General features: G+C 38.2%; 1 protein-coding gene across 3 annotated transcripts in view; it reads left to right on the forward strand.

The window, feature by feature from the left end:
- Positions 1–12,983, forward strand: part of NOX4 (NADPH oxidase 4) — a 106,901-nt gene that overhangs the window by 13,152 nt on the left and 80,766 nt on the right. For 2 of the 3 annotated variants that reach the window (XM_074861057.1, XM_074861059.1), the window contains exons 5-8: positions 599–696; positions 2,618–2,645; positions 5,740–5,812; positions 10,303–10,383. In XM_074861057.1, the coding sequence (XP_074717158.1) occupies positions 599–696; positions 2,618–2,645; positions 5,740–5,812; positions 10,303–10,383 (280 nt within the window). The remainder of the gene's footprint in view (positions 1–598; positions 697–2,617; positions 2,646–5,739; positions 5,813–10,302; positions 10,384–12,983) is intronic. The other variant, XM_074861058.1, reaches the window with a different exon arrangement.

Below are 12,983 nucleotides of genomic sequence, written 5' to 3' on the forward strand. Positions count from 1 at the left end.
AAGCAGTGTTTTGTGGTTTTTCTTGTACGATACATTTGGGGGTAGTCTTGCTCTGTTCTTCCCTTAAATCGTGAATACTTTCTCAGATGTGTGTGGGTTTAGGTTTATTTTTCTTTAAACACATGGGCTTACATTCTAATGCTGAGCCTTTCCTTAAAATTCCAGTTTCTAAAAGGACAGGTATATGAGATCAGGTCAAAATTTGCCATTATAAGTGACTCGATGGTCACCTGAGGAATTTGAGTGAAGAAGCAGCGTGCTACAGGCTTATCTGCAGAAGAAGGAGGAGTGGAGGCAAATACCCATTTCACTGAAGAAGAAACGTTCTTTGGTGGACACCTTTGAATGTTGTCTCCCAGCTGAAGCATTGCAGTACAGAAATGATTGCAGTAGTGTTAAAAAAATCTTAAAATACATACAGCTTTCTGCCAGGAATATCTATAACCTGATTTACTTTAGAAAAATAATTCCGTAGTCCCTGATGCATCTCACGCAGCTGATGTGATTATGGCCTGGCATCTGGGTAGCTACTTCTCTTTACTCCAGGGGAACATCTACCTCTTGTTTACGGATCTCAGCTTTACTCTGTTTTTTTCAGTCTTGCATGTTGCTGCTCATCTGGTGAACGCTCTTAACTTCTCTGAGAACTACAACGAAGACTTTCTGTCACTAAATGCAGCGAACTATCGCGGTGAGGTGAGCTGGCTGTCCTAAATATATGAGTATTTGTATATCCAATTCCATTATGTGATCCATCTTATGATCTATCCAGTGCTGCTGATTCTGTGCATTGAAAACTCACCATTGTGGATTGCTGTGGATTTTATTTCTTTCTCTGGACAAAGCAGGTATTAAGCACTTTGGTTAAGACAGCAGGATTCAGACCTATTGGACTGTTAGGTGGAGAATGCTGTCATCAAGTCCTTTCACCTTGCGCCCTGTTCTGCTTCTCTACAACGTGCTTTAACTTTTGGTCATCCCCGACTTGGTCAGGCAGTTGGACTAGATGATTGTTGTAGGTCCTTTCCAACTGAAATAGTCTATTCTATTCTGATTCTCTTTGTTCCTTGGATTGGCCTGATCGAGACGCTTCTGCTGCTGTTTTGGGAAAATACATTCTGTGTTTGCAATATTTGTCATATAGTGATATGTGACATATACCGGGGATTTGAGATTGATTTTGCATTTTTAAACTGCAGTAGGAACTGTGATATATACGCTAAGAGTGGAATTAGTTATCTGCATGAACTGGGCTGGAAGCTGATTTCTACTTGCAAAATACTTTGTTTGTATGACTTCCCTGACTGTGGTGCCGATCTCTTGAAGGCATACCACAGTCCTAGCCCCTCCTCCAGGTGCTTGCTTGTGCAATTGGCGCTGGAGAGATGTTTGCAGATTTTAGAAGTGAGACCAGAGTCCAAGACTCTTTCTTCTTTGGGCTACAATCAAGTTCTGTCTTGTTTATATTCATTCTAGTCTTAAGTCTGCATTTCTCTTCTACCAGCTTCATTAGGAAAGATTTAGAATGACCCTATCCCAGCTGCATCCTTTCCTGGAAAAAGAGAGCTTGACTCAGCCCAGGCTCATAAGGACCAACAACCAAGGTCTTCCATTCCCTGGGTAAATGATCTAATCACAGAGCTATTCTATGGCAGACAGACATGCCAACACCAACTATTGTGCTGAGGTTCTGGATTGAACTCAAGTGTCTGCATGTGTTAGGAGTGGTCTAATAGACTTAGCCTCATCAGGAACATTAGCAGGAGCTTGCCTTAGGCAAGAATGTGCCAGGGTGTGCATGGCAGCCTGTACTAAGCAGCCTTAGGAATTTTGCAATAGAAAATGGAGATAATAATAAGTTTTTAGTAACTCTAGGACCAAAACTTCATGGATTTTAGGTACTCTAGTAGCTCTTGAACCTCTTGAACAAGGTCAGGGAGGAAGATGCTTTGTTTTTCCTGGCCTGTATGAAAACTCAGCTCCCCTCACTGAATTGTACTGCAAGTTTGAAAAAAAGAGGTTTTTCTCTGCAGTGAAGACAAAACCTCATGAGGTGTAGGACTCAGGGGAAGTGGGGCAGTTTCCTATGATGTTGACATATCCCCTCTTCCTTTCACATGTGGTGAAGACAACAGGAACATCTGGCCTTGTATTGTGAGCTCCTTTGTGTTCAGTCCTGCAGTGCTTCACTAGAGTCCACTGCAAATCTCTTGGTGATGTAACTGGCAGTAAAATGCTCACTGCTTGTCTTTCATTTAAATTCAAAATCTTTATCTCTTCTGCTCCCTTCTGTCCTCCCAAAGGTATGAGGTAACTGAGTAAAGTTAAGCTTTCAAAAAATAATTAGCATTATCTGGATCTCAGTTTTTCATAAGAGATCAGAATTGTCTTCATTGGGGGAATGCAAAGGCTAAAGGTTTAGTTTATGTTGAATTGCTGTCAATGTAAACTGTTACCAAATATCAAATCCATTCCTGCATCCAGATTTAGGGATTGTTTATGTCTTCAAGTATGTGAGCTTTATGAGCTACTTACTATTATTATTATTATGACCTTATTCATATAGATATAAAATTGTGTATGTTGATTTTATTTTTTTTTTGCCTGTCTTTTTCAGGACCCAAGGAAACTGCTTTTTGCTACTGGTAAGTCTGTTGCAAAACTGAATGAGAAAGTTTTCAGCTTCTCATCATTACTTTCCAGACAAAACATTTTGATCCTGTGTTCACATGCTTCATTTGTTGTATCTCAGCTAGGTTGAGATGTGTTATTTGTGTTAATATAACCTGGGTTTGCTTATCCAATAGTCAGGAGGGAGGAGTTACATAAGCCCTGTAGTAGGATGAGCAGCATCTTCAAAGCTGTTGTACAGATGAGTCAGTGGAAAATCATCAGTCTCAAACAGAGATTCTGCATAATATTAAACCCCAATTCCTAAATGATCCAATTTCTAGAAAAAGAAACACAACAAAAGCGGTCTTCTTGCTTCAACTGGTTTATTTAAGGGTTGGTTTGACTTCAGAGCCTTCAAAAATGTTACACAGGAATCAGGCTTCAGCACTCATAAAGAATAAATAAGCAAAGACATTTTTGGTGCAGGAATTTAGAAGGGAGCAACATTTGTGTGTGGAGGAGTAGGCACAAGCCTGAACCGTCATGCTTCACAAGCAGATAAAGGTCCTTTCTGAGGTCATCTCTCTTTCACCCTTATTTAAATCAAATGCAAAAATCCCAACTTGGTAGCTTTTAGGGCAAGGTCCGAAGTCTGGACAGCAATAAATGGGGTTTTAAACCTGTCAATTCCAATACATTTATTAGAATTGGCAGCCTATGGGAAAGGGCTTTCCAAAAAACCTAAGCAAGGTTTAGGTCAGCTGAGAGTAGAGGAAGTGAGAAAATGAAATGATAGAAATTGAGGTACAAGTTAACTGCTAACTGGAAATACATTGAGTAACTGGTGTAGTTAGTGAATCAGTGGTGGAGGCTTTGAAAGAAAGTAACTCAGAGGAGGGAGTTAAAGATGGGAGGGAGAATCAGAACAAGCAGCTCGTATTCTATTAAATATCTTAGATAAAGGAGAAGGACTTGGGATGAAGAATGAGTATACAGGCCCCATCAAATATTGTCACAGCTCTGGGGACACCTTGAGACCTCTCTAGCTGAACAGAGGACCTGCACGGTGGAACTCCTTTTACCCTCTGACAGCCAGGAAGATACTGCATTTTCAAAAGTTTGAGCACATTATTGCAAAAAGCAGTGATTCCAAGTCAACTTAAATTTAAAATTGTTTAGATCACTCTCCATCCTAACAACAGGTAATTAACATTTATTATTTGTGCTGTGAAATTACCAAGACAAGGACCAAGATTTTGCTGCACTGGGAGCTGTACAAATATACAAAAAAAATTGTCTCTTCCCAAACAGTTCAGAATTAGATTTATTGGCTGATTTATTTTTTTTTTTTTAACACAGTGAAGAGAAGGAATAAGGAGTTGGAAGGATTTACAGTGTGATGGCTTTTCGGATCAGGCCAGGAAAGAACTCCTTGCTTAAGGGTGTGAGGCTAGCTCTGGGAGGAGCAAGTATTCAAGATTATAGTTAGTGGAGGAAAAGAGAGATAGGAAGGAGAGGAAACACTAAAAATGCACTGATGAATTGGGGCAAGGCTGTGAGTGATTTAATGTTTGCAGTTTGATGGATAAGAGAATTGAAGAACTGGATGTAAAAGGTGACCTGTGGCTTGAGTGGCAATGTAGGAAGCTGGATCAAGTGCTGTACTGCAATTGGATTGGAAGTATTTGTCAGAGAGGAGATTGATTGCACACTGCATATCAGATTAAGGAGGCAATGGGATGAACGCACATTTTTTTATTACAACGGCTTTTAATTGTAACTTTTACATGAAGGGGTAAAATTACATTCCCCATGCAGTCCATGACAAAACTTCCATAGGTTGTAGGACCAGAATTTTTCCTACAGTTTGTAAAATTGAGGAGTGATATGCAACATACCAGATTTTGGGTATCAGGCTTTTCAACAAGTGGATATTGAGTAATTTATAAAAGGTAAGATTTGAAATTGTCTCTTTATTGCTAAAGAGTCTAAAGTCACAATCCGTTATTTAAAAAATTAGCTTGTTCTTATCATTAGGGTCCTGTAAAAGATCCTGGAACATTAAAATCTGTGGTTTTGCTATTTACATCCATGAAAGCTGGTTGAGGCGCTTATATTCTGACACTAAAATAGCACTTATTTAGCTTTATGCTTGGTGATTGGTTTGACTGACTTTGTTTAAACACGTGGCTTTTAGGGTGACCAGAGACTATGCTTAAAAAATCATTCTTCAAGAAGATGGAATGCTTCATGGATTTTAAGTTCTTAATTCTTAATTCAGATTCTTAAATCCTGGGGTAGCAATTTTGAAGATAAGGTGCTCGGAAATGTGGTAACTTTGGTTGGGATTTTTCTAATCTGTCTTTAGGCTGATGTTTTATTATACTTTATGGGCAGGAATCTACTTTAGGATGAGATTAATCATGCTATAGAAATACTTGTTTCTCTCCTTTGACTTAGAAAAGAGCTGAGGATAGACTAGTTCCAATATGAGCCTGCATTTGAGCAGGTGAGTCCAATCCTTAATGTTTTTAACCTTTCCTTCTCAAATGCTGGCTGTAGATCACTATCACAGACCTTGCTCTATGGGCAACAATTTCAAGCATGATACAATGCCATGGAGAGTAATTTCAGGCTCTTTCTCATTCCAGGATGAAATGGGTTGGCAAACAATTGTAGTGACAGCTTGCATAGAAATTGATTTGCTTGAAATTCTGTCCCTGACCAGGTTTTTAATTGTTGTGTTCAACAGAATTTAGGGTTTAGAATAAAAAAGAGATATAGAAACTTGTACAGTCACTCAAACAAATAGGCAGGATTTGTTCTTGGTTACCTGCTTAGAGACAAATGTCTTGAGCAAAAGATTACAGGAACAAAGACTAATGAGAATCAGTGATGCATGGTGAAATGTGAGGAAAAGGGCAGTTTTCTCTAGGAAGGTTGGAGATAACACAACTCTTCTTTCCTATCTAGTTTGATACATGAGTTGTCTTTAAGAGATAAATACATGCAAGAGTTTGATTGAATCATAATTTATATGTCTAATAACTTCCACTTTCTTAAATGTTCATAGGACACAAGTATACCTCTTCACAGTTCAAATGTAAGTTATCTTATGCCTCTTAGTTCCAGGTCTGACTGGAGTCATTATGGTGTTGGTATTATTCCTAATGTGTACAGCTTCTACGTATGCCATCAGGTAAGACATAATCTGATCATTATGCTGAAAATGCCATTTGAGTAATCACATTCTCATACTGATTAGAGGGATTGAAGAGTAAATGCAATATGAGGGAAAAAGTATTTAAATGAGCATTAAAAATACCAGTTTTCTTGCCCTATTTGGTTTTTTACTAGCTTGCAGTTAAATTAGCACAGTGAATTTTCTATTCAAAAAATTACAAAACCTGATTAAATTGCCTTCAGAGAAAAATATTGTTTGAGAAATGTGCTCAGTTAAATATCTAGACCTTTAAAAATTCAAATAATTTTTTTTTTCCTGTTTGTCCACGGAGGCAGTAAACTAAGCATATGGAAAGTTCTGTCTAATGCATAAATTAAGTCCACTGGAAGTAAAATAAGATGATATCTTTATCTTAATTATTTTCACCAATTAAAATGTAACAGCAAACTGGAAAAAAACAACAATGGAAAAAAACAGCAACGAAGCAAACTGAAACAGAATTGTGCTACTTAAGTAAAATGATGCTTTTTTTAAAGCTTTGCTTCTGGTTGTCAGATATATGCCTTTTAATGTCGATTATAACTTTGAAACAGCAATGCAATATTGGCTCAGAGTAGCTGCTGGGATTTGTAAAAGTTTGGTCCTCCAGTGGGCTTACATTCTGCACCAGCATTACTGAACACATTTGAGTGATCGTACGGTACCTTGGAGGATCTAGCCCAGCGTTGTAGCCTTTTTAAGTCTTGGATTCTGCAACTGAACCATATAAAAAAACCCCTTGATTTTTATAGCAGTCTCTGGTGAATTCAAAGGCTGATTATGTAAATACATCATCTCAATTCAGCAAACTCTGAAGGATATTTTAATTCCATACCTTCAAACATGAATGGTGTTTCACTGATGTGAGCTAGATATATGGTTTTGAACTTTGAATCTGTCTTCCCTGAGTAGCAATGTTATCAGGTGCTGATTCAAGAAAATAGTTCAGCAAATACTTGTGCAATTTTGTAGACAAAGATATTTCCAGGGTTGAAACCTTTGTGAAGCGCTGTAGGCTACAGATGTGCAGGATAAGACTGCTGCACAAGATGTCAAACATGGCTGCATGTACATAGTCCACACAGATGGCTCTACGTGCAAAAGAAAACCAGTTTTGGGAAGATAGAAAAATAAAACAATTGCTTCACTTTGCAGCAGTGACCCAGAGCAAAGTCCTATTTTCTCCAAGGCTGTGATAAATTAGAAAAAAAGAACAGCATTTATTAATGATTGGGAAATTTAGGAAAATATATGTAGTTACAATCATATTCTTAGAAATAATAATTTTGGGTTTAATGCAACAAAGGTTTCCATCTTTTGAAGTTACACGCTTGTTATTTCCTTCTTCAATTACTGTAAGTGCAAGTGCTTTCCCGTCTTTCTGCCATCTAGCCAGCAGAACCAAAGCCCTTAAGAGTTCATCTGCATCTCCTGTTACTCTAGCAATAATTCTTATTTAGAAATTTTATCCTGGCTTCTCCCTCTGGCATATGGTTCAAGCTTGTCTTTATAGTGTGTTTTCCTAAGGAAACAAGCTTCCCTGTGCATCTTTCTGTCCCTTTTCAATCTCCTTTTCCCTGTGGATTCTCACATGCCTTATGGTGGCTAAGACTTATAGTCTTAGAAAATGAATTGTAAATATTCACTGCCTATCAGAAACTAAGCTTTTTAAAAAGTATTTCAGAGGCTATTATACTCTCTTGGATGCCAGCCCTAATCCACTCTTGCACACTGACCTGCTTAATCATTTCTTCCTTCGTATGTTCTTCCTGAAATTTTTCTATGCATGATTATCCTGATATTTTTGTGCCTTTACTTGTTCAGTAAACTGTATGAATAAGTATTAGGAGGATTGAATTCACTGCTGATGTTTTAAAAGGGGAAAGTGAGTACTGTTTGAAAAATTTTCTAAATTTTTGCTGTGTCATACCTGAGAATTAGACCAACATTTTTTTTTTTTCAGTAGTTGTTTGTTAGAAGGGTTATGAAATTATGAGAAAATACAATAAATGTTGACATCTCTGCTAAATTTCAGATTAATGTGGTTTGAGAGTATTTCCATTGAACACAATTACTAGTGACTTTGGAAATCATATATATAAAGGAACATTAAAATACAAGTTGCTCCAATGCCATCTCTTTTTGTAACCAAATAATACAGTCTTCAATTTCATCTTCTAAACTACCACATATATCTTCTTTTTCAAAACTAGCTGTAACAGGGTTAAAAATATTTTTTTGAAGACTGCTGCTTACTGTGTCTCTTGAAAGCATAGCAATCTCCCCTTACATTTCTCAGTAAGTTAACTCTTGCAGGTCTTCACCTTCAAAATTCTGAAGTAGGTTAACCAAAATTAAAACAAAATATTCAACTTGATCTCAAATTTTCAGGAGCTTGTGTTCCTAAGAAATGCATTCATTCTGGGAATAATGTCTATTTTAAGGCCCAAGAAGGTAAAGAAAGTAATAAATGTTCTGAAGAACTATAAAAATATGTGTAGCAGTAGGAAGATTATTGAGTATATTAGAATACTGTATGTATCTGTAGGATACACAGTTTAAGAAAGATACAAGTAAGAAATACATATTTATAAAATGTTGGAAAATATGCTTCATTGTAAGGAGTTCAAGGATCTCCATTCCTTTAGTTTAAGGAGGTAAATTTGAGAGGATCTGATTACATTTAGGGGAACTTGATACATGTCAGGAGCCAGGATTTTATAGTAGGGGTGTCTGCAGGAATGCTGAAAGAATAAAATGCTCAACTGGCAGGAAGCTGACATTTCAACATATTCAGACAAGAAGTCGATGGTAATTTTAATCAGTAATAATAATTAGCTGTTGAAAACAATGTGTCAGAAGCAGGGATTGACTTTCCATCACTGAAATTTTGGAAAATTGGCGCATTCTGAAAAAAGTGCTCAAGATCCAATAAAAATGAATTCTGTGTGCAGCTTTTGGTATTGTAACAAGATACAAAATTAAACCCAAGCTCCAAGATCTGTTTTGGGTCTTGGGATAAATGTTATTCTCTTTGTTCTTTCCCATTGTGCTTCCACTTCCCACACCATCAACCTTTACTTTCATCTTACTGATGTTCACTCCCACAATGCCTTAAGATACTGATGAGTGACTGCATGGAAATGCCTACCAGGCTGTGGGTAGTTAGAAATGGTTTGAGCAGCCTCAAGGAGGAAAAAGTGTTAACATGGTGCTGAATGGAGGAAGGATGGCAGGATGAAAGAGGGGTTTTGGGGCCCCTTGCTGTTTCTGGGTTCCTTAGAACTGCCCTTGCTTGAATTTTATTTTGGTGGCCCTCAGATTATTGAAATTACTTGCTTTATTTCTCAAGACAGAAAAAATATGTCCTGTATTGACAGCAAAAAATGCAGTATATGTTTCAGATGTATTGAAGCAAGGGTAGTTAGCTGTTTATGTAAAAGGCCATAGGAGGGAAAAAAATTCTGAAAAAAATTAGTTATGTCAGAGGAGTAGCTTCTTAAACTATGTTCTCAGAGTTAGGGTTGGTTTATATTTAATAATTGTTTTGGTTTATGAATGGGGCTAGGTTTTTTTGGTTTTGGAAGGGACTCTCCTACCATGCTGTGTAGTGTGAGAGGTGTGTTTGCATGCTATGAAGTAGAATATTTTCTTAACCATTTGGTTGTTGTTTGGTGACTATTCCACTCAAGAAAAAACAAACAAACTTAACAGAAAACAGCTCCAGATGGGTATTTTCTTTGGTCTTAGTTCTTTTTACATTACCTAACAAATTATTGATGAAAGGAAGTCCTCTTTCCTCTTCACCTCTCCTGATCTTCACAGTCATAATGTCCTTCTTGTTCCTTTCAATCCGTCAGTCCTAGAGCCCTGCTCTATGTGGCCTCCTGCCCCGAACATTGTCTTACCTGTCCTCATGTTGCCTCCTTGCTCTAGTTCCCTTTCCTCCTATATCTCCTCCCACTCCATACCTTCACAAGTTTGTTTCCTTTCCCACTAGTCCTGCTGTTGCTGTCTATGCTGCCTGTTTATATGTTGTATCAGTAGTGACATATTATACACCTGTATTGGGGCAGGGAGAACACAAGGAGGCACTCACTGTAAAGAGGTTGAGTTTTGAGTCCGGAGACTGAAGAACTATTCTAGCCATAAGGTTCTCAGAGGGACTAAGTAGAACTTATGAAAGCAGTGAAGTCTCCTGATTAAGGAATTCTTCTTCAGCTGGCTCTGTACATCTGTGTCCTTCATCTCTCTTTCTCAGCTTTTTACTTCTGTGCCAGTCACCTGTTCTTCTCAACACTTAATTGCTTGCAAGTACAGTGTGCCTGTAGAAATACATGCTACGCTTTGACTATTCTACATGACTACATGGTGTATAATGATGTCCTGTGTGCACAGATCTGCTTTTAATTAGCAGTGATTCCATCTGAGTGAAACAGCATTGAACCATGGTTTATTCTTTTCAGGGTTTCAAACTATGACATCTTCTGGTATACACACAACCTTTTCTTTGTCTTCTATATGCTGCTGATGCTGCATGTTTCTGGGTAAGTAAATGGAAAATGCCGTCCCTTTTCCTGAAGCACGACTAGAAGGAGCAGTTCCCTTGATCGCTGCCTTTCCCAAGCTCACTTGTGCACAGTGGGCCAACTTCTTGACAAGATGCTATCCTCTTCCATTTTTCTACAGGTGTTTGTTTAAATAAAGTTCAGACTATAGCTTGGAGAATTGTGTACTACTACATCCAGCTAGCACAAACTTCTTCACTTTCAAGTTTATTCCTTGTCCATTTTACCAGTTTCTAGTGGGAAATCAGGAAAACATTATTTTTTCTTTTCCGCTTCCTCTTACCTGGCTGCTGACAGGAGAATGTGAAGCAAAGATGCTCATCCTTTCTCTTTCCTCTCTACCTTCAATTTTGAGTCCTAAGGAGAGGGGAGGAATGGAGTCTCCCTAATTATCCCTTTCTCATTGCTATGATACGAAATGTACTAGTTTTTTCTTCTTGTTTTCACAAACATCAGACCAGTGTTCATGTGCCGTGAAGCTGATGGTCAGGTCTGGTCAGGCACAAATAAACCCAGCTCTACCGCAAGGTAAAGCAGCTTCCACCAGTTATGCTGTGTGAAAATCTGGTCCATTAACATCTCTGAAGTTTCCTTTGTGGATGTAGGTGCAGAGAGTGGTATAAGGGAAGGGAAGCTGTATTTGAATGAGGTTTATTTCTCCATGTCATCAAACATCTACTGAAACACGGGGTGCTGGAATGTCTGTGCGACACTGAGCACCGCTGCTTGAAGTAAACAGTGAAAGGTAATTAGGCCTAGCAAGATCATGGTAGGAATATGTTGTTGAACAAAACAAACGCAGCTTGAGATCTGGTGTATTGAAATAATGAGTTCAAAACAATTTGAAGTCCTGGACACAACTCCAGTTCTCTGTGTTTGTGTTTTGTTTTGTTTTGTTTTTTTTCCTGTGGCATAGCTCTTGTTCATAGCTGGGGAAGATGGATCTAACCTGTTCTCCCCATCCTGGGACAGGATGAACTTTTGCTAAATTATTCTTGACAGGTGTTTGTCTAACTTGAAAACATCTGGTGACTGAGATCCTCTAACTCCCTAGGCAATCTGTTCCAGTGATTGCCTTTGGAGTATTTTTCACATCGAGTTTAATTCATCTCTGTCACTGTATTATCCTTTGCCCGTTGTATTCCGAACCACATTGCCACTTCATGAAGAAAGAAGTCTAGTTGGAGATGTTTGCAAACCAAGGCTGCAGTAATACACCAGGCATTAAACAGGCATCTTGTACAAACCTCTTTATTATTGAATTGGAAAGTCGCTCAGTGCAAATCTAAAAGAACTGATTGTCAATTAAAAGTGTGAGAAGAATGAGTCATGAAGAGTGGGAGTCAGTTCAAGTTTAAGATGCCTAAATGTAGGTCTCTACATGTTTTCTAAGTGTCTTTCTCCCATTATAGTCTAATGAGTTCTAATAAATACAGTCAATAGAGCCTGAAGGATGCTTCAACTAACCTGCTGCTACAAAGATCTATATTCAAGTGGGCTGGATTACTTTCTGGGCTCCATGGGTGATATTGATTAGAAGATCTCTTCTGAGAATAAAGGAAGCTTAGATACCCACACTTAGGTGCCCAAATGACTCCTGCATGGTATGTCTTAAGAGATTTGCAGATGCATAGCCAGTTACTCTACAGAGCAAGGCATCTCCTGTTGCCGAACTGTGCAGGCAGATCGGGTGAGGATTTACCTGTCCTGGGAGTCTCTCCTTTTCAGTATTTCCATGGTATTCCTGCATTCTTGTTTTGTTTCAAAATATTATGGGTATGTTCTTATAGTGTCCTCTTCTTCAGGGCAGCCAAACACTTCTCAGCAGTATATAAAGTGATATGATTCATCTGTCATATGTTATTTGTTTGTTTTTTCATCCCTACCCTAAGGGAGAGGAGAATCTTTCACGGAATTATCCTTGAAGACTTCCGCTGCTCTTGTACTTCTTGCAGTGTGACTTTCAAATATTTTAGTGGCTTAAGGCTTGGTGCATATCTACATTAGTTTAACTATATTTTAAGCCTGTATAGCAACAACAAAAAATAGTTTATGTGAGATAGAAGCTTGATGTTTCTAGTACCAATGTAAGGAGCTGTAAAACATACAAAGCTGATCCAAATTTGGTATTACTGTGGAGTTAAATGGGTTATGCTGGTTCACAGGAGCTGAGAATAAGGCCTTTGTGCTGTCACTAGAGTTATCCAAGGATTTATCTTCCAAAGGGTGAAAATTCTTAAGATTCCACCCACACATTGACCTTTAGCAGACCTCTCACCTTGAGCTGAGCAGCAGAAGATGGATGAGAAGATAGAAGCAGTGCAATTCCCTATAGAAACACTTAGAACCATTGACCTGTAGCTTATCATAAAAATCTCAAGAAATAGTGATATATATTTTCCAGCTCTAGCCAAAAGTTAATTTTGTCTATTTTGGGATTGGAAAATGGGACAGAGGTTGATGTATGCCCATGCAAATCCTGCATGCTGTGTTCCCTAGCCTGTTGGACACTTTCACATGACTTACCCTTTTTGTCTCTCCCATTTTTGTTTGCTGAAGTTGTCTGCCTTCTACTCACT

This window comes from Strix uralensis, chromosome 2 (genome assembly GCF_047716275.1).
Source record: "Strix uralensis isolate ZFMK-TIS-50842 chromosome 2, bStrUra1, whole genome shotgun sequence".
Taxonomy (NCBI): domain Eukaryota; kingdom Metazoa; phylum Chordata; class Aves; order Strigiformes; family Strigidae; genus Strix; species Strix uralensis.